This window comes from Brachionichthys hirsutus, chromosome 20 (genome assembly GCF_040956055.1).
Source record: "Brachionichthys hirsutus isolate HB-005 chromosome 20, CSIRO-AGI_Bhir_v1, whole genome shotgun sequence".
In the NCBI taxonomy this organism is placed as follows: domain Eukaryota; kingdom Metazoa; phylum Chordata; class Actinopteri; order Lophiiformes; family Brachionichthyidae; genus Brachionichthys; species Brachionichthys hirsutus.
This window is the reverse complement of record NC_090916.1, coordinates 922521-942818: the sequence shown is the minus strand read 5'-3', so window position 1 is coordinate 942818 and position 20298 is coordinate 922521. Positions and strand designations below refer to the sequence as shown.

The 20298-nt window shown below is 48.7% G+C and overlaps 1 protein-coding gene across 1 annotated transcript; it reads right to left on the bottom strand.

The window, feature by feature from the left end:
* Positions 1-183: 183 nt before the first annotated feature.
* Positions 184-15143, bottom strand: msraa (methionine sulfoxide reductase Aa). The gene is made up of 6 exons (XM_068753740.1): positions 14999-15143; positions 9326-9394; positions 8611-8730; positions 6093-6197; positions 5908-6014; positions 184-936 (listed from the first exon to the last, which is right to left on the bottom strand). Exons 1-6 carry the CDS (start codon positions 15141-15143, stop codon positions 775-777), a joined length of 708 nt encoding a protein of 235 aa, XP_068609841.1. The 3' UTR covers positions 184-774.
* Between the last annotated feature and the right edge of the window lie 5155 nt (positions 15144-20298).

Genomic DNA, 20298 nt, shown 5'->3' with positions numbered 1-20298 from the left:
TCAGATGAAGGTCATCCAGAACCCTCCCCCAAAACGGAACGCAGACTCGGCATGAGACACACGAGGACATTTTCTGTGGTCTCAGTCTCACATGGTCCTACATAGTCTGCGTATCTTAAGGCATTGGTGCATCCAGTGGATCATGAAGCTCGCACAAACCAAGTCACAAAGACGTTGTGTGATTTATCATGTAATTTATATTTCAGCATCAAAGTCAAAACAGGATTGTCTTAAATAATAATTTAGAAAGCAGCAACAGTAAAAAGATTTCCTGCAGTCACAACTCAAACGGTTTGCCAAACCTTTGCTGTTAACACAACAAACACATTTACTGTATCTATTTAAGAAATAAAAGTATTTCATTGGATGGAAAGCAATCATTTCAAGGCTTTTATTATGGGATAGCTGCAGAAATGCACGCTCGAGCGCAAACTACTGGCGTCTTCGCTCCTTCTTTAGTTGCACTAAACCCAAGTCACATCTTATTTACATTTGATTACACTGTTAGAACAGTTACCCGAAAAGTTACACCCTTTTATGGACTCAGTCTGAATGGTTAAGATAAGTGTGCCACCTAGTGGAGCAAGTAGGTACTTCGGTTCCATGATTTTCTTGATTCCAAACTGGTTGGACATTTTTCACACTGAACCTGAACCTACTGGAGAGAAACCGCAGCTGTGTCCAGGACACGAACACGCTAGAGAGAAACCACACACCTTTAGCATCGGTTAGCACTTCAAACCAGAGAGGAGGCTGGGGGTTTGCTCCTGTCCATCACTCGTCTCCTATTGGACAGGAGACTCCGGTTCCTCTCAGAGCGCAGTAGCCATCAGGGTTCTTACTCAGGTACTGCTGGTGGTAATCCTCGGCGTAGTAGAACGGCTTGGCTTCCGCCATTTCTGTTGTAATCGGGCCAAAACCACCCGCCGTCAGCAGCTGGAAGCAGAAACAGTTCTGGATTTAATGAAAACACGATGAGAAGCGACACAGAGAAAAGGAATAACGCTTCCATGATGCAGAAAGGAATCAGTTTTAACAGCAACGCGGCAAGAACAAAGATTTAATTTACCTAGTAAGTGTCTCAGACTGAATATTAGAAAATTTAAGAACAACACGAGCTTGTGGTTCTGTAAAAAAAACGACAGAAATCACTAGAATTAGTCGCTGATGGCACCTTCTCCTCCTCCAGATAAAGATTCCACAACCAGATGGTGTGTGGGTAAATTAGAAAACAAAGAAACATGGTGAGCATGAAACACGCACGCACACACACACACACATGGGCGGGGGTGTTGCTGTTTTCTTATCATGCATGTTTGTATTAAGCTTCTTATTAGATTTGATTTATATCTCCAGCCTCTGAAATAAAAAGCTGCTTAAACGTCTTGGAGCTTGACGCATCACCATCCACAGACTCCTCCCTTCGCCCGGGGAGTATGTGGCCGTCTCACCGCTACACGGAAGTTCATGAACGTGTTTTCAATTGTGAGTAATCCCTGAAGTCAGTCACTGAACAGACCTTCAGCATCCTCGCCGTCGCAGAAGCAGAAAGAAGAAAGCAAGCGCCATCATGGCAGGAAACTCATTCACGTTCAGCACACACCTGATCAATCTGCCGATCAATCACGCCACATCGTATCCATCAGGCCACGCTGACTTTAATTCAAGTCACACCATCAGCGTTTGCTTCCCGGAACACATCCATCATCCGGCGCTCCGGACCTCCATCCAGAACCCGTAAGCCGGACGTGAAGCAGGCCTCGGGGAGTCTGGCTGGACCGAAGGCCTCTGATGGACCTTCTGCTGACGTGGAACCATTACACGGACCCATGCGAGTCTGTGTTCGAATCCCCGCCTGATTCTCTGTGTGTGTGTGTGATGGAAGCTGGGAAGCTGGCGAGCTAACAGCTAACCCTGCAGCGCTAGGGTTCTATCAGGATAGGAAGTTGGGTCAGGGGTTCCAGTGCCGTGGATCGTAGCGTAGCTTCGTGCGCGGCCGTCCAGCCGTCCAGCTGTAACACGCCTTCCATCGGCGGGCGGCCGTGTGACAGCGAGACGCACGGACATGAAGAAAGGCAAGCCAGCCGTCGAACAGGAGCAGATAGGAAGCTGTGCAAATGTGATAGGAAAACCGTGACGCCTCCATTTGTAGGCAAGTTGACTGTCAACTCCAGTTTTGAATGCACTTGCAGTTAAAGTGGGAAAAAGCTCCTCGGGGAAATTCCGAAAAGTTCTGTTTATATATTTAGAACAAACAAAAAACCCAATCAGCCTAGAAGTGCTGCTGGGTAATTTCACACACTGGTGCCTCTAATAGTTAGTGAGAGGTAATTGTTTGAAAAGCGTTTTAACTCCATTGACGTCAGGGCCCGATACGAGCCGACCCGGAGGGTTGGTGCTGCTCCCACGACAGACAAGGAGACATAGAAAAGATCCAACGTCGGCAAGTTGGACTTTTAACGGCCAGCGTTTGCTCCCTGCTGTTTGATTGATCGCTTCACTGACACCGAGACTTCATTTGAGTACGGTGAGGGGAGGTTCACCACAGCAGGTTGGTCGGAACCGGACTGTCCTCTCAGCGGCGGTGTACGAGTCCGAGTGGACGGCCGGAGTCTTGCAGCCGGAGACGGCTGAAACAGCATCAAGGGAAATCACACCGATCGTCTCAGAGCAGAAATGAACTGTCCACTTATTGAGAAACGGGGCTTTAGTCATAATTACAGTTTTAAGAGTGTGAAAAGATCAGAAGTTATTGTGTATTGCAGAAGCTACAGACTTCATGCTAGCCCTGTGGTAACAAAGCAACGAAGGCCTGAGCCACGAATCGGGTCTCGAAGAAAAACACGTTTTGGTTTAAAATGCCTCAGAATTCGGAAAGGTTTTCGGAGTTCGAACACACGACTGGAGGCAAATCAAAGACACGCGAACGAAGGCGGAGTCGACCCGAGTAGGAGAAAGACTTCTAGCGTTAGCCTTTATCTATAAACACATTCAATCAGACACGGTGAATTAACCCCAACACTAGTAATAAGTAATAAAACAGAATAATAACTGTACTTGGATCTCTTTTTCGGGAGCTGCTGACGTAACCCTAAACCGACGCTACTGTAAATTAAGCTCTATTGTTCACCATGATTCTCTGTTACTTTAGTCGTTGTTCATTTCTGCTTAGATGACGGGCTTTTATTTATTTATGGTCTTCATTTCACGTTTTTAATGGATTCTACCGGTCGTGTTCTCCTACAGCTGATCCATTTCTCATAGTAGTTGCTCGGTTCAGGGAAGTGAATAAACCGGACACCTCCTTCCAGTCGTTCGGGGTACCGGTCGTCATGGTTACACAAGCCGTGACTGCAATGTTTCACCATTTTCTATAAATTGTTTTTGCCTTTGTGCCACATGCAAACCGAAGCACGCTGAGCTGGTTTGTCTGAGGAAGCGAACATAGACGGATGCACGTGGTGCCAAGAGATGACGTGTAGCGTCGTGATTGGTCGACCAAGTCATGTGGGCCTACGAGACGGTAAGGTCAATTTGCGGACGACACCATTGGGAATCATTGCAGCTCCCGTTCGATCTGACCTCGAGTCAGCTCGAACCCAACAGGGAATTTAACCCTTCATTTAAACTGACGACTGGCCAGAGGTCGTCGAAGCCTGCGAGATGGATCAATCCGAAACTCCGCCACAGCCACGATGGCTGCGTTTCCCATCGTTCCTCCATCCTCCCTGCGTTCGCTCCGGCCGGCGCTGCGGCCGCGTTCGCAGCCTGCTCGAAATGCATAATTTACAGCCATTTCATTTGCCTGTCAGTAGATTTCTCATTTGAAATGCAAATATTTCAACTGCACTGGTAAAGAATGGAAATGTGAACAATACTGATAAGAACCCGGAGAGGTGGAGGGAGGGAGGGAAAGCCGGGCGTGTTGGGAGAGAAGGATTTCACCGATGGCGGAAAAGGAGGAACGAAAAGCAGCCGTTTGGTTTCAAGAAGCAGATTTGTGAACGCGTGTGAGAGAGATAGCAACACAGCAGCGGCCATGATGCACACATTATTACATGAAGCAAGCATGAACACACACACACACGCACACACACACACACACACTCCGCTTTCTCAGCCATTTTACATGCAGTAAAAACGCTAATGATGGGTCTGAGACCAGAAAAGAAGAGGGAGGCTCTGTTCTTGCTGCAGACATCCACCAACCAGCTGTAAGGACGTTTACCACACACACACACACACACACTCCAATCAAACACTGTCCATAGCCTGACTCCATCACCATTCCCAACGCTCCTCTCCTCCTCTTTCAGGCCTCCCTATGAACGCATGAAGGTAACGCGTTTGGAAACACTCGAGTAACTGGCTGTGGGGATCCAACACGGATGAGTGGATTACACAAATTCAGCTTCTGCCTGATTGGCATTTCCAGAGAAAAAACCCTCTGATGCATTTAGGAAAAGGAGAGACGGTAGGTAGCGAGGAACAGCGGCAACAGCTCCAGGGAGGAAAGGGAAGAACGCCACCTCCAAAACGCTTCAGAAGGAGGGAGGCCGATGAAGCGTTTGGAGAGCACACATTTCTGCACACGCACTGCTGCACTAACACACGCAGGGTCAACGCATGGAGCTGCACACATTTCTGCACACGCACTGCTGCACTAACACACGCAGGGTCAACGCATGGAGCTGCAGAGAACGGATGCCAACGGACTCAAACGTTCTCGTCTTTATGGCGTAAAATGTGAATACACAGGACGTATAGAGAGTGTAAACGGACACGCATACATAGAGGCCTTAAAAAAACAGATCCAATATGAACAGTCAGTGTCTGCGTGTGTGTGTGCATGTGTGTGTGTGTGTGTGTGTGCGTGTGCGTGTGTGTTTACTAGATCTGCAACGAAAGAGATTATTGTGGAGGACAGATTTAAGGCCCAGATGGTTTGGCATGGAGTGTGTTTGCTACAGGCCAACTGCTCACACACACATTAACACACACACATTAACACACGCGCACACACACATGCACAGATTGGAGAGAGTGGGGGAAACAATCTGGTAAGAAAAAATGAGAGAAAACTAAAAAGGATTGATGGGGAGATACGGTGGATAGATTCTAGACACCAACGGAAGCTTTCTGTAGAACTGAAGGGAACGGTTCATCTGTCAGGACACACACACACACACACACACACACACACACACTCTACCAAATTATATTGTTCTGTCGCCAGTTTCATCGTTAACGCACCTTTTAATAACAAGAATAAGCATCGGAAGATTTATACAGAAAATAAAATGTAATATGTTCATTACACCTCAGTAAATAAATAATACAATATTTCAAACTACGCTGGTAAAGAATGGAAATGTGAACAATGCTGATAAGAACCTGGAGAGATGGAGGGAGGGAGGGAAAGGCTGGCGAGGGGAAAAGGTGAAGGCTCTAGACATCAACGGCACCGTTCTGTTCGAATGTTGTGGGAGCAGATCACACGGGGCGAGAGAGAGCAAGAGAGAGAGAGAGAGTCTAAAGAGTGAGTGGATGGGTCCGAGGTGTCTATTTACATAGTGGTGTACTAGTGTAGTGAGCTAAGAGGCGAGACACACGATCACTAGCAGCCCGGACTGATCCCGGACTCGGATACAATGAAAAAAAGAAGAGAAGAGTAACCTCCTCCTTGCCAGTTTCCATGGAAACCAGCCCTGCTGGTCTGAGCAGGAGAGTGGAACAGACATTAGCCATCACACTTCACCTCTCCTGTCCTGAGACAGACAGAGGGAGCGGCAGCAGAGCTGAACGCTGGGAGATGAAGTCCGAATAAATGAGAGGAGCAGTAACGGAGGGACAGGGAGAAGGAGGTGTGTCTAGAGAGGACAGAGGCGTGAGCTGTAAAGACTGTACCTTCTGGTACTGATCCCTGGAGGCCAGCGCTTCCTCCAGCTGCTGCTTCGTGTAGGTGTAAACGGCGGAGCGGTAGGTCGTCCCCCTGTCGTTCCCCTGCCGCATCCCTGAGCACACAGCCATGACAGCATCAAGGCCTCAGCCGCTGGGCGGAGCCTTCATCTTTGTGCATCCGTCAGCTGTACCTTGAGTCGGGTCGTGGCTTTCCCAGAAAACCTTCAGGAGGCTGGCAAAGCTGATCTGCTCCGGACGGAAGACGACTCTCACCACCTCCGTGTGGCCCGTCCTTCCTGAAAAATACCGGAGCTGGGCGTTTACGTTCGCGTCTGGAAGACAACACGACAGCCTCATCCCAAACCTTTGACCTTTGAAGGTGGTCCAGCTAACAGAAGGCTTGAGCCGCCGTGGCTCCCCGAGGACCATCCGGAAGCTCGGGAACACGTCAGCAAGTAGATCTGGAGCTACGCTTGTTTTTAAAGGGTCAAAGTTCACCTCAATGCTTGTAGCTGTGATGTTACAGACGCACAACGAAACGGCTCCGGTCTCTGCCCTTGAAACGCCCTTGATTATAATGTTAAAGCAGCAATAATGAATGAGGACAGAGAGCGGCTGCTGCCGGTAATGAGTGCGACCCATTACGCTTCGCCTCATCCTCCTCCTGCCTCTCGTTCTCTCCCGCTCGCCCTCTTATTACTTTTTTAATATCGGGAGTTATGGATTTTTACCGTAGATATTGGCGAAGTGAGACGAGGCCGGAGTCGATATTAAATTAATGCCTCGCCAGGCCGATCCCGCAGGAATAAATTCATTTTGGACAATATGAGAAATAAAGGGGCGGTTGGAAGCAGAAAAGAGGAGCAGGAAGCTGCAGAGAGTAGAAGTCCACGGAAAGTGGGTTTCACTTTAAAGTAAACATACATCATCTTTACATAGTACATAGTACTTCAGAGATACACTGCTGTGTATAAAGTCAGGCCTGCAGGTCGGACTGCTGGAGCGTGGACATCATCTTTGCACGCGATAGCTGTTTTGTTTATCCTGCTTTTATTTCTCGTTATTCTCGCTAACTGTTAGCATACTGATGCAGACACTGCTTCGTGAGGCTTAAGGGGTCCGTTTGGATCATCGCCACCGAGATGTAGAAACGGCTCGGTCATATTTCAGAAACTGCCTTATCAGCGTTTCGGATAAACGCGCGCCCCTTTGAATGAACCAAGATCAAGATCGAATCTGATTGGCAATGCTTCGGGCCGATCAGAAATAGATGTACGGTACGCAATCTATTTGAAAAGCAACAAAAATATGTTTTTTTGGAGAGTGGCTCTGCACCTGCGACTCACTTCATTAACCTTTCGTCACAAACCGGTCACGCCTTTGATTCAGCCCATCCTGCAGTACAACACACAGATTGCGCCGCCTGGTTTGAGGGCGCCATCACTGATCGTGTGCAGTCTGTACGAGTGGGAGGTTACCAATCTGCTACTCAACCGATAGCCACGGGCGTTCCTCAGGGGTCTATCCTGGGTCCAAACCTTTTCCAGATCTACATAAATGACGTTGTACATGCTGCTGGCAGTTCCCACATACATTTATATGCTGATGACAGCTCTATAAACGTGTAGTCCATCGCTCAACGCAGCATATCTGCATTACAAATCTTTAATCACTTACAAAATGCTTGCTCCAGTCGTTCACATCAGACTCCCCTCCACTCAAACGTCTCCTCTCTGGGTGGCGCTGTGCTGCAGCTTGTCAGCACCTATGAGTATTTGGCTTGACTGACCTTTGACAGCCACATTAGTACCGTGTTTGCTGAAGTTAAAGTTCAAGTTTAACGGACGCACGCTGCGCAGGAAACAACAATCTACTCCTCAGAAGGGGATTGCTTTACAGGAAGTGTGTTAAAACCAAGTTAGAGAGGAGAGGAGACAGGTGGTGATGCAGGTATAATGAGTCGCTGTGAACTGGCCTGGCTGCAGGAGTCACTGGGAGGTCTGGACATCCATCACACACACACCAACACAGCCTGCTCAGGTTGGTCAGGCATCAATAGGAGCCTCGTGCACACCCCAGTATAATAGGGCCTGGGGGAAACCATTCACTCTTCGGGTTTCTGTTTTTCCATCTATTGATGCTCAGTAAACAAAATACAATGCAGGACACGATGTAGAATAAAAAAGGTAAAAGACGAGCCCTCGTTAGTCCCAGAGGTAAGAGGTGAAGAGGACAGCACAGCAGCAGGAATAATAAATACACCTTTGTGGTCTATATAGCGGAATTAAGAGAGCGCTTGATATCCGGAAGCTTCCTGAAAGCCTCCCTGGGGAGGTGTTCCGGGCATGTCCTGCTGGGCGGAGGCCTCGGGGACGACCGAGGACACGCTGGGGCGACCGAGGACACGCTGGGGCGACCATGTCTCTCGGCTAGCCTGGGAACGCCTCAGGAAGAGCTGGAGGAGGTGTCTGGGGAGAGGGAAGTCTGGAAACCCCTGCTGAGACGGTTGCGTCCGCGACCCGGCCCGGAATAAGGGGGGGGGGATCTTGATATTGCACAAATATACAGATAGTGTTGTTTTGGCAGCAAAGGAGGACCCGCATGGAGTAGGACATCAGAACATGTCCAACCCCAGTGACAGAGGACGGGACGGGACGGGACGGGACGGTGCTGAACCACACGCACTCTGTGTGTGCAGGTGTGTGCTACCTGTGCAGGTTTCCCTGTAGGTGGGGTTGGGTGTGTATCCTCCTGCGTAGCCCACTTGGGTGGAATAAACCCCTTTTTGTCTCCAGAACTTCCTCTCCGCTCCCCAGAAGCAGCCCATTCCTTCAGGAGAAGACAGAATCACTGATCCATGCAGTTCACCCTATGCTACGTTGCATTAGCTTCAGAGCTGGACCTGCTGGACAAAGAATATTCACATTTCACTCAATATTCTACAGCTAGTTGGGTACATTTTCATTGTTAGCATGAGAAACAACCAAAATGATGTTAAAGACACAAACACGAAGAAAGACAGACTCACTAACTTCACTGCAAACTCTTCCTAGCGAGAAACAAATAAAGTCAGTCCCGGCTGTCTCCACGGAAACGGTGATTGTAGAGGAGAGGCCGGCCTGCAGACACCTGGCCTGTCCACCTGGCGAGGAGGAGTGACCCGAGAGGAGCGGCCCAGTCAACAGGCGGTAAGCTTACAGCACTCACACTTAGCCACGTCCAACAGAGACCAGGAGTCAGAGGGACAGAAGACAGGATGCAGATCCATGAACATGTTCTCGTCTGATTCTGCCCTCGTATGTGAATCCATTTAAGTAGATTTTAAAAAGCTGCAGCATGATGCATGAAGAAGACAAAGCATTCATTATTTAGGTCAAGTCGGGAGGAAGGAAACTGTCCACCACTTCCTGTTTGAGACACTCACCAAACATCACCATCTCTGTCCCCTCGGGGAAAGGTGGAGCAGTCCGGTTCCCATTCACGGCATGTTTGGCTGTGAGAAGGAGAACGACAGAATAATGTTATGAACATCGAAATAAAAAGGACACACACACACACACACAGACACACACACACACACACACACACAACAGCTCTGCCTGCGTCTGTCACCTACTCGCCTCCATCCTAGTCCGGACCTCAGACTCCAGCCCCAGTCATCTCAGCTCTCCTGCCTATGTCACCAAACTAAGGTCACGTCAGCGAGTCACAAGCACTCCGGGAAGCTCCATCGGGTCTCACAGAGCAGCCGCCAGCACGTCCGGGACACGTCCAGGACACGTCCAGGACACGTCCGGGACACGTCCAGGACACGTCCAGGACACGTCCAGGACACGTCCGGGACACGTCCAGGACACGTCCAGGACACGGTCCTTTGACACACACAGATTCTCTGGAGAGTAATTATTCCGTGCTGCTCTCCTTTGAAATGCTTGTTCCCACGGCGACCGTCATTTCTCTGGGAATGTCTCTTGATTCATTCAAATTCACATTCTAGTGCGCGGCCAAAGCAGCTGGACATTTGGGGGACTCCAGTCGGGGGTGTTTAACCTTTTACCGGCTGTGCATCGTTTCACTCCGACGACGGGCTGACAGGAAAATCACGAGTGGCGTATGTGTGTGTGTGTGTGTGTGTGTGTGTGTGTGTGTGTGAGCCAATTAAAAGTCGAAAGTTAATTACGCTTTAAGATAAAGCTTCATTTGACCACTTTCTGCTGGCGCAGCATAAACCAGAAGACAAAATGTCTTTGCATCAACTGTCAAACAAAGCTGAGTCAGGCTCCTGCGTCACCATCTTGTTTTTCCTCCGTGAGGAGGAGGAGGAGGAGAAGGAGGAGGAGCATCAACACTGCTGCTAATGCTTCCTGTCCTTTTGCCCTTATTTATGTAAACAGATGACGTCATCAAGTTCCTGGCAAGGCTCGAAACAAGGACTCTTGCTCTTTCTTCTTGTCCCGTGAGGGGTCGCCACAGCAACCCAACCTTCTCCACTTCACCCTGTCCTTTGCATCGTCCTCCCCAACACCAGCCACTCTCATGTCCTCCCTCACTACGTCCATGTCTCTTCTCCTGGGTCGTCCTCTAGTCCTGTTCCCTGGCAGTTCCATCCTCAGCATCCTTCTACCGATATAGTCCCCGTCTCTCCTCTGGACATGTCCAAACCATCAAAGTCTGGTCTGTCTGACCTTGTCTCCAAAACGTCTAACCTTCACTGTCCCTCTTATTGTCTCATTTCTAATCCTGTCCAACCTGGTCACTCCAAAGGAGAACCTCAGCATCTTCATCCCCTCCACTTCTAGCTCCGCCTCCTCAGAGACACTGTCTCTAAGCCGTCCATCATGTCTGTCCTCACCGCTTGTAGACCTTTCCCTTCATCCTCGCTGACTCTCTCCTGATACTTTCCTCGACCCGTTCCAGCCTGCCTGCACACGATTCTTGAAATGAAATGAAATGAAATACTTTTATTAATCATCATCTGACACACACAATGAAATCGAACAACGGGCCCCTTGAAACAACCACACACTAATACGTGTATCAAAGGGCCCACACGGAGAGGGTGAAGGCGCCGCCGTGGTCGGCGCACCTGGAGCCGTTGGCGGGGACAGCGCCTTGCTCAAGGGCACCTCGGCAGTGCTCTGGAGGCAGACTGGCCCCTCTCCAGTCACCAGCCCACACCAGAGCTGGGACTCGAACCGGGGAAGCAGCGGACTTCTCCGCTTCCCAACCCCCTGAGCCACTGCCGCCCATTCTTCACCTCCTTTCCACATTCTCTCCATCACTCTGCATCATATTCCAAGGAGCTTCCTGTCTCACCTCATCTGTTAGTCTATTCATCACCATGACAAACAAAAAGGGGCTCAGAGCTGATCCCTGGTGCATCCCACCTCTACACTTTCATTTTCCTCATTCATTAATTCCTCTAAATACTCCTTCCATCTTCCGACACACTAGCAAGACACAGAGAGAACATACAAACTCCTCAGAGATTCGAACCCAGTACCTTATTGCTGTGAGGCGACAGCGCTAACCACTACACCACCCCCAACTTTGTGTAAATGTGAAAACCCTAACTCTGGGCCCGTGTCTCCACTGCTGAGAGGATCGACAGCCCCGCCTGAGCGTCCAGAGCTGCTCCTCCTGCTCCTCCTGCTCCTCCTGGAGCTCCAGACCTGACTGAAGAACGGACGACGGCAGCGCTTGTCTGGTGAGGGGACATTGAGGAGTCGACACTCTCTCAGAAAAGATTGCCTCAACTGCTACGCAATTAAATCTACCAAGTAGCCCCCCCCACCTCCTCTCTCTCTCTCTCTCTCTCTCTCACACACACACACACGCTTCTTCAGTTACCTCCTGCTCCCCCTCATGCCATCACCGTCCCTTTACATCCTCCTCCATGCATTCCTCCCTGCTTTGCTCCCGTGATTGCCAGCGTGGTTTTTATTACTGCCCACCAGCGCTACGCTGATTGTTCTGCTGCTCATCTCCTGCGCGTCTTGATGAAGTGGCTGTAATGTGCATCCTTAATGTAGGAACAGACACTTTGAGATTTGAAACATCCTGTTAAATTCAAATAAATAAAACATCTATTATGATCTCTTTTACATTCTGAAAAATAAAAATATACAGGAAATGTTTCTCTACTGAATACTGAATGGAATAAAAACTAATAAGACTAAGATAGCTGAAATGACAAGTCCTCTTTCGATCTCGACCTCCTCCAACCCGGCGTGCATGCACCGAAGGTTCCGTTCTCCTGGTGAGTCAAGTCGGTATTGTTCCCAACAGAGTGGAGGCCAGCCTTCAGTGCGTTTCGTCACAATGTGGAAAGGTTGCTACAGAAAGAATCGGATCGGGACTCGGTATCCGGATCCGGACTTGGTATCGGTTCAAAATCAAATGACTCTGACTCGGGGGCGGGGGCAAAACAACCGGATCGGGACATCGCTAGAAATAACCCGCCATGCACTTTGCTCTACACTAGCGATGGAGAGACGAGACGTCCACTGTAATAAGGTCGATGCTATGGAACTCCTTCCTACTGATGGACTCGGCGTAACGATCGTCAAACAGCCGTCCGACCTGCTGAACGATCCGGTTCCGACACGGAACACCACCTCTGCGCCTCCATCTTTTCATCGCTACCTCTCTTCTCCTTGCTCTGCCGAGTCCCCTCATCGGGCATGTCGCTCACGTTCTCCCACAATCGACCCTCATTGTGCCCGTCAAGGTTATCAGGCGATTGTGTAAACAACAGAGAGCTCCCCACGCACACACACACACACCTGCTATTGATGATGTGAAATGTATCTGATAATGTCGTTAAAGGTTAAAAGCTGGATTTGATTTGCTGCCGTCGATCTCAATATGAACAATTTTGGAAATCAATTGATTTTTCTTTTTCTACATTCTGCTCATTTTCCCAAATAATTGATCGTTTCCTGTTTGTTTTGCAAACTAAATCTGGATTAGTCCACACAATATCGTCACGGTTACCCACAAACAGTAGCGACAACTTCAGACAGCTTGTTCCACCCACCCACCAGTCCAAAAACATAAATAAGTGCTTTAGTAAATCACTAAAATTAATGGATCCTTTGTCTTTGGTTTTACTGCAGTCCAGTCCTACTTTTTATCAGCTTCTGATACAGCTCAGTGAATTCATGGTGACTCGGCTGCAGCTGGAGTCGCCGTGGGCAGTTCCTATCCTAGACGGAGCCAAAACAGCTGGCCAGGAGGCTTCCTGCTCTCGACCAGCGTGTGGTGCCAAGGAACAACTTCTCTTTACAAAAACCTGGATGGCCCAAAATTAACTCAAAAATTAAGCCTTACTGGCACAAAATCAACCCGACCTTTAGATGAACTTCGCAAATGACACGTCACTGCAAACCGTAATAATAACGGTTTCTACCTGCTGATGGACAAACAGCTGCTGGATGTCTGAAAACATCTGTGCTGGGCTGTAACGAGGACCAGTTCTTCATTAGGCCTCAGTTCTGTCTTCTCCCATCTATGTGTGTGTGTGTGTGTGTGTGAAGGTTAAGTAAACTAAGACTGGTCTTACGAGTTACGTGAGGAGTTCTGTTCAACACATTCGTCCTGCATGGCTAATATTAGGGAGGTTAAGTGTCTGAGTCATCGTTCACTCTTTACAGAGTGTGGTTCTGTTCACTGCGAGTCCAAATCTATTCATCGTGTACCAGAACTCTGCACCCTCACTTCTAGTGGAGAGGGGGCAGGTTGGTGCCAACTGCCCCGACCGCCAGCTCGGCCATCACCGTTTTTACACACAAAAATCCCGTTCACACGTTGTCTACGTGTTAAACTGGTAAATAACCTTCAGAATAAATAAACAAATCAACAGATGTGTGGATTATCAAATACTGATGCTTAATTCATTTTTCTCCCCACGTAGACACGGGGAGAACATACAAACTACACACAGAAAGGCTCCAAGTGGGATTTGAACCTGTGACCTTCCTGCTGCCACTGTGAGACCCAATATATGACATCAACACAGCAATGGCCGATAACAAAGACAACAATAGGATGATCATGTTTCATTTGACATTGTTTTACAGCATTCTTATCTTTAAACAGACCATTCTGTAATTAATTTCCAAATCCTACCTTCCTAGAACTTCGTGTTTTTATGTTATAAAGTATACGGATGCAATGTATTGTGCATTAGCAGTATACAGTATTCGTGTTTAGTTATAAACACACACACATATAGCGGAAGTATCTAAAAATCCAACTTTCCGAGTTGTAATGCGGCCGGTTGTTATCATACGTCCAACCATTCCATCCAATCGGCTTTGTTCGACTGTTTTCGGTTAATTTCGACAGCTGTCACTCCTCGTCTCAAGCCTGCTCGGTTTAAGAATGTATTCCTTTAACGACGCTGTCCTGCTGGGCGAGCCTGGCTTGAAGCCTCCGTTAGCGGAAGAACCACACGCACCGACAAACACACAAAACGCCGCCTGACGGCCGCGGATCTGCGACTTCGTCGCTGCTGTTAGCATGCTAAAGCTAGCCGGGGGTCGCTCTTACTGGACGCTTCGCTGCTGCTGTTAGCATGCTAGTTAGCCGGGGGTCGCTCTTACTGGACGCTTCGCTGCTGCTGTTAGCATGCTAAAGCTAGCCGGGGGTCGCTCTTACTGGACGCTTTGCTGCTGCTGTTAGCATGCTAGTTAGCCGGGGGTCGCTCTTACTGGACGCTTCGCTGCTGCTGTTAGCATGCTAGTTAGCCGGGGGTCGCTCTTACTGGACGCTTCGCTGCTGCTGTTAGCATGCTAAAGCTAGCCGGGGGGGTCGCTCTTACTAGATGCTTTGATGCTGCTGTTAGCATGCTAGTTAGCCGGGGGTCGCTCTTACTGGACGCTTCGCTGCTGCTGTTAGCATGCTAGTTAGCCGGGGGTCGCTCTTACTGGACGCTTCGCCGCTGCTGTTAGCATGCTAAAGCTAGCCGGGGGTCGCTGTTACTGGACGCTTCGCTGCTGCTGTTAGCATGCTAAAGCTAGCCGGGGGTCGCTCTTACTGGACGCTTCGCTGCCGCTGTTAGCATGCTAAAGCTAGCCGGGGGGGTCGCTCTTACTAGATGCTTTGATGCTGTCGCTTCGGCCGGGCATTGCGGTTTCCGGAGTCGGCATCTGAGCTTTAGCAGCCATGTCGCCCATCCTACTGTTTACAAAATGACGCCAAAGCAGACGGAGCCTGGAGGGGGAGGAGGAGGAGAACATGGAGCCAGCGCAGACACCTGCCGCCTCCTGCTGCTCGCCGGGGTTAGCTCAGCTAGCCACCCGGCGGCTGCTACGTCACTGTTCTATGGAACTAACGCCGCTCAACAAACGATCCCGAATAATAAATGCAGAGAGAGATTCCTGCTATTTCACTGCTTCCACTTGTTCTTTCTGCCGTTTGTAGTATTTAGCACGGCGGCAGGACGGATGTAGTTCGGTGATTGGGGCTAACGGGGCTAACGGGGCAGTGCTAGCACCGGAATGTCGGGGAGAAGCGGGGCAATGCAGCAGAGAGAGGATGCCTCAGGCGGTAAACTGAGCCTGTGTCCCGCAGTGCTCTCATGACTACATCGTTATATTATGGGCTGGAGTTGTGGCTGCATTGCAGTGACACACGATACGTCAACCGACGTGTTCCCGGTCTGTGATCAGGTCTGAGGGAGGATGTGCAGGTTTCCGCCTGACTGCGGTCTCGTTTGTCCTCTGCTGACCTCTGAGAATGCCGGACACAATAAGCTCAAGGTCATCAGGCCCTAATGGCCTAATCAAAGCTACGCACCCACCTTTTATTGTAGGCAGTCTAATATTGATCTGTATTCATGTAGCCCGTTTATTAATAGAGAAACTGCTGAGCAAACAAATGAAATGACAGAAACTAAATCCTCTGAATGAACGGCCCGTGCGTGTTTGTGTGCAACATATGCACAATAGATTGTCTACAAATGAACAAAAATCCCTCAAATATAAATAAATATAAATCTGGTTGGAGAAACAGCGTTGGTTACAGCCGGATTAAGAAAGTCCGGCTCGATACGGGTTCACTAAACGGGGAGTTTTGTTTACCTAACCCTACCTGGACCGTTCGGGTTAAGATTAGGACGCGCTCCCATATTCCTAAATTAATGATGATGATGAATATATTTATTAGATAGAATGTTAGAGTACAAGTACAGTAATGCATGCTACTGTTTGACTGTACTTGTACTCAATCTAATACTCAATCTAATAATTGACTGTATTTGTATACAAGTGCAGTCAAACATCCTGTCTAAGAGGAGCATTTCTAAAAAGCCCTTGCGGTCTTGTTTCCGTTGAAAGTCCTCATAAATCATCGACATTTAACGATACAAATAAAACCAATATTAAATTACTTTGATGCAAAATAACAATAAAAAAAATCATTTTTACAAGATAACCTGTCACACTTAAGACAGCAAAATGTTTAGCATTAAAACCTATTAATCTTTGCAGTATTCTTTGTGTATTGAAACCAGGCTGAAAGTTCTGGTCCCGCTCAGGTTCGGTTTCTCGCCTGTTTAAAGGTAACGATGAGCTCCTCGTCATTTCTTCCCTCCGTCATCAGAAGATGAAAAGAAGAGCCGGAGCTGGAGCTGAGGATGGAAGGACCTCCTCCTCCTCCTCCTCCTCCTCCTCCTCCTCCCCCTCCTCCTCCTCCCCCTCCTCTCTCCTCCTGACTGCGCCCAGCTTCTCTCCCTCCATCCACCTCATGCCTGCAGCCAACTCGCACCACACCTGCGCGCGGAACGCGCAGGATGCCGCTTCTCTCCACGCCCTCGTGGATTTGGACTTTTCCAGATTGAACGTTTGATGTTTATAAAAAAAGGACATCAATGCTTCTTTTTTTTTTAGCTCCGCTTTTGAAGAAGGACGATCCGACCCCCCCCCCCCCGCAGCATCCCTGCGTGGACATCCAGAGGACAGCGCCGCGCACCGGGGGCGCGCGCAGAGGAAAGTGTTTAATCCCGGGACGAACACGCGCACGCATCGGTGCGTTTTACAGCCCGACCCTGCTGCCGTCAGACCGCATCAACGCGCAAAGGAAAGCTGCGCTGCGCCATTTGTCCCGCACCGCGCTGCTGAAAGGTATCGATGCTCGGTGCTCGCACGCAGTCCGTGCACGGGCCTGGTGTGCGTGTATTTGGCTGCACACTAAGCCTGCGGGACGGCTCTCACGCACGTGGAATATTTCCTCTGATTCGGCTGTATTATTGTGATCGTTTAGATCACGCACTGTGATGTGATGCGGGGGGGGGGGGGGCACGCAACTGTTATTCGCCCTCATTGCGTGGGTGCAGCTGCGTCAGATCTATAGCCCCCCCCCCCCCCCCTCGTTGTAGCCTACAGGAGCTATCTGGGTCATTAGCATTTCAGAGGTTAATGAGACTGCAGACGGGTCCTCCTCTTCCTCCTCCTCCTCTTCCTCCTCCTCTGCCAGGGAGCCGTTGAGCCGCAGCATTCCTCCAGCTGCTGCACCAGGAGTTAAACTTGTGATGTGCGTGAGGAGCAGACGCGCGCTATGGCTGATGATGATGATGGTGATGATGATGGAGGACGGCGCTTCATGGTCCGCAGTGCTGCTCACACGTCTCAGGCATTCTTCCTCCTCAAGTTGCTTCCTCATCACTTTCAATCATTTTCATGTTTTCAGTTTGACACATTTTATTTTAAAGCAGTCTTTGAGTTAAAATGGTTATATCGTAAATACATTTCCGTCACGCCCAATGCTTCCTTTGTTCTTCAGTACTTTGTTTAATGTCCTCTGCTTTAAAATAAAAAGATAAGATAACAAAGAAATGACAACCGGAGGCTGCATGGATGGAGCAAAAACATAAAAACATGTTTAAAGAAAGAAAATATAATGAGAAAAAATGACATTCAAACATGAAACGTGTTTTTATTTCTCTTTTACACTCCGTTATGATTATCTTTCTCAGTGAGGGTCTTTAAACAGGCAGAGACGAGTCGGGCTGCGATTCTGACCTTGGAGCTGCCTCAGCAGCAGGGGGGGGGGGGGGGGGGCGGCCAGCGGGACATCCTGGGTGGACACACACACATGGATGGATGGTTGATGGATGGATGGATGGATGGTTGCTGGTTGGATGCTTGATGGATGGATGATTGAAGGATGGTTGATGGATGGTTGAAGGATGGCTGATGGATGGTTGATGGTTGATGGATGGATGGTTGGTTGATGGCTGGTTGATGGATGGTTGATGGTTGGCTGGATGTATGGTTGATGGATGGATGGTTGATGGCTGGTTGATGGTTGGCTGGATGGGTGGATGGTTGATGGTTGGCTGGATGGATGGTTGATGGTTGGCTGGATGGTTGATGGTTGATGGATGGATGCTCTATTGCCGTTGGTGGACGTTCTGCTCCGTGTCTCAGGCCGTAGTTTAGTTTAGTTTTATTAATACTCATTTACCGAGTAAAACGGCGTTCTATTTATTTTATTCTGACACATATAATAAATGCGTCACTTTTGATTTGTGAATCAACACGGAACCCGTTTCCACGCTCAGCGTCGTAAACGAGTGTTTTATGTTTTACGTCTCCGTAACTATAGTCGATGTAATTCTGGTCTCCGCTCGGTGTGATAAACACAAGAGGCCAGATTTAAAAGGAAATAGAGCTGCTTGAAGCAAACGAAACAAGCTAAAGGAGGAGGCGTGCGTAGCTCAGCAGGAACGGCTCCTCTCTCCTCGTGTTCACAGCGGACCTTGATTTAAATCTCCACACAATTAAGGCACGCGGTGAATGCCAAGAGAGAGACTGAAAAGCAGCAGCGAGCCGGGAGGCAGACTTCGGTCCCGGGATGGCTGGACGTTCTCCTGAGGAACACGGGTTCCAGCAGCAGCTGCTCCAGCACCTGGAACCCGTCACACACGTCTTGTGGTGAATGAAATGCACGTTTTGACAGTTTTGGTGATTTTTCCAACAGTTGAGAAGATAAGTGTGTTTCTCTGAAGGCCTGGTTGTCAGAGCCTGCCGCTGCACTGGGTTCATCCCAGCAGGTGGTACCGAAGCCTCGAATCAGCTCGCTGATGGATTCCGTACAGACAAAGAGGATTTGCAAACACTTCCGTGGATTGAGGAATTTCTTGTCCTGAAATTATGATGTAAAATTCAACTATAGTGGCAGGAAGTTTAAAATCTCTTGAAGTAAATGATTTCTGCGGTGATTCTTTCGCGCAGTTTCCGCCTCCCTACTGCGTCACCAAGGTAACGATTCACGTGATGTATTGGACCGTTTCTCTTCGGTCCACTTGCGTACCATTTAAGATTGTTAAATTGTTACAATAGTTTTAAAAAGTCTAATTTATTTGAAATATCACCAAAATGGGTCGCTTATACAAATTCTATTGTTTGCATTAAAAAAATGAATAAAAGCATTTTAAGTAACTTTTTTCTGTCTTTTTTGAACCGAAATGACATTTTAGCTTACCGTTACACCCCTACGCATCACCTGTATTGATGTTTTTCCTCTAACGTGACGCTCATTGGATCAGCCTCTGACATCATCATCATCATCATCCTCCCAGTTTCAGTCTTAACGAAGGCCAGACTCCTGATGCTGTTGCTATTTGTGACTTAATTTTGATTATTTATACAACTTTGATAGAACACGTGTCCAAACTAATAAAATATGAATAGGCTAGTCCGCCAAGAGGGCAGGTCACAATCACTACAAGAATAAAATTGCGTAGAACTCTAACAGTGACTGACGTTATGTACGTTGTCGATGCACGAATGCAGACAAGGTAAGAAAAAAAAAAAGAACACGTGTCCAAGACTAAACTCCTGCATGTCAAGTTAGACAATCGTCTCTCATGGTCTGATCAGATCAATCATGTTGTGTCCGGGATGGGCAGGCGTATCGCTTTGGCCCGAAGGTGTGCCCCGTACCGCCCACCCTTGGCCATGAAAACAGTGGTCCAGTCCCTGGTCTCGTCGCACCCGGAGTACTGCTCAGGTTTTTGCTGGACGGGGACACTTGAAGAAATTGCAGCTTGCCCAGAATAGAGCTGCCAGGGAAGCCCTCGGCGGTTCTTATAGAACAAACGCGAACGAGATGTTATTAAAAAAAAACCTTTAAAGCTAAACTATATGAATGAACTTAAAATATAGACAGAGTGATTTTGATGTGAATCTGTAAGTGTATTGTGATTCAGGAAACGCGGCGTCGGCGGGAGAGCAGGAAACCTCGGGAGCTATCGCTTCCTAATGCCTTTTCCCTAAACATAAGCCGCTTTTATTGATCGTGGATATAGAGTTCCTCTGCCGGGAAGGAGGCGATGAACTCATGATGCATGTGTGGTCCAGACGCAGAGAGGAGGGCAGGACTTCTGCTGGA

What these genes read in the sequence shown, in the direction of transcription:
- msraa (XM_068753740.1), bottom strand. Translation starts at nt 15,143, where the DNA reads ATGTTCTCCTCCTCCTCCCCCTCCAGGCTCCGTCTGCTTTGGCGTCAT. An exon ending in CGACAGCATCAAAGCATCTA is followed by an intron (nt 9,395 to 14,998) that starts GTAAGAGCGACC and finishes TCCTTCTCACAG; the next exon opens with CCAAACATGCCGTGAATGGG. An exon ending in CTACAGGGAAACCTGCACAG is followed by an intron (nt 6,198 to 8,610) that starts GTAGCACACACC and finishes GGTATTTTTCAG; the next exon opens with GAAGGACGGGCCACACGGAG.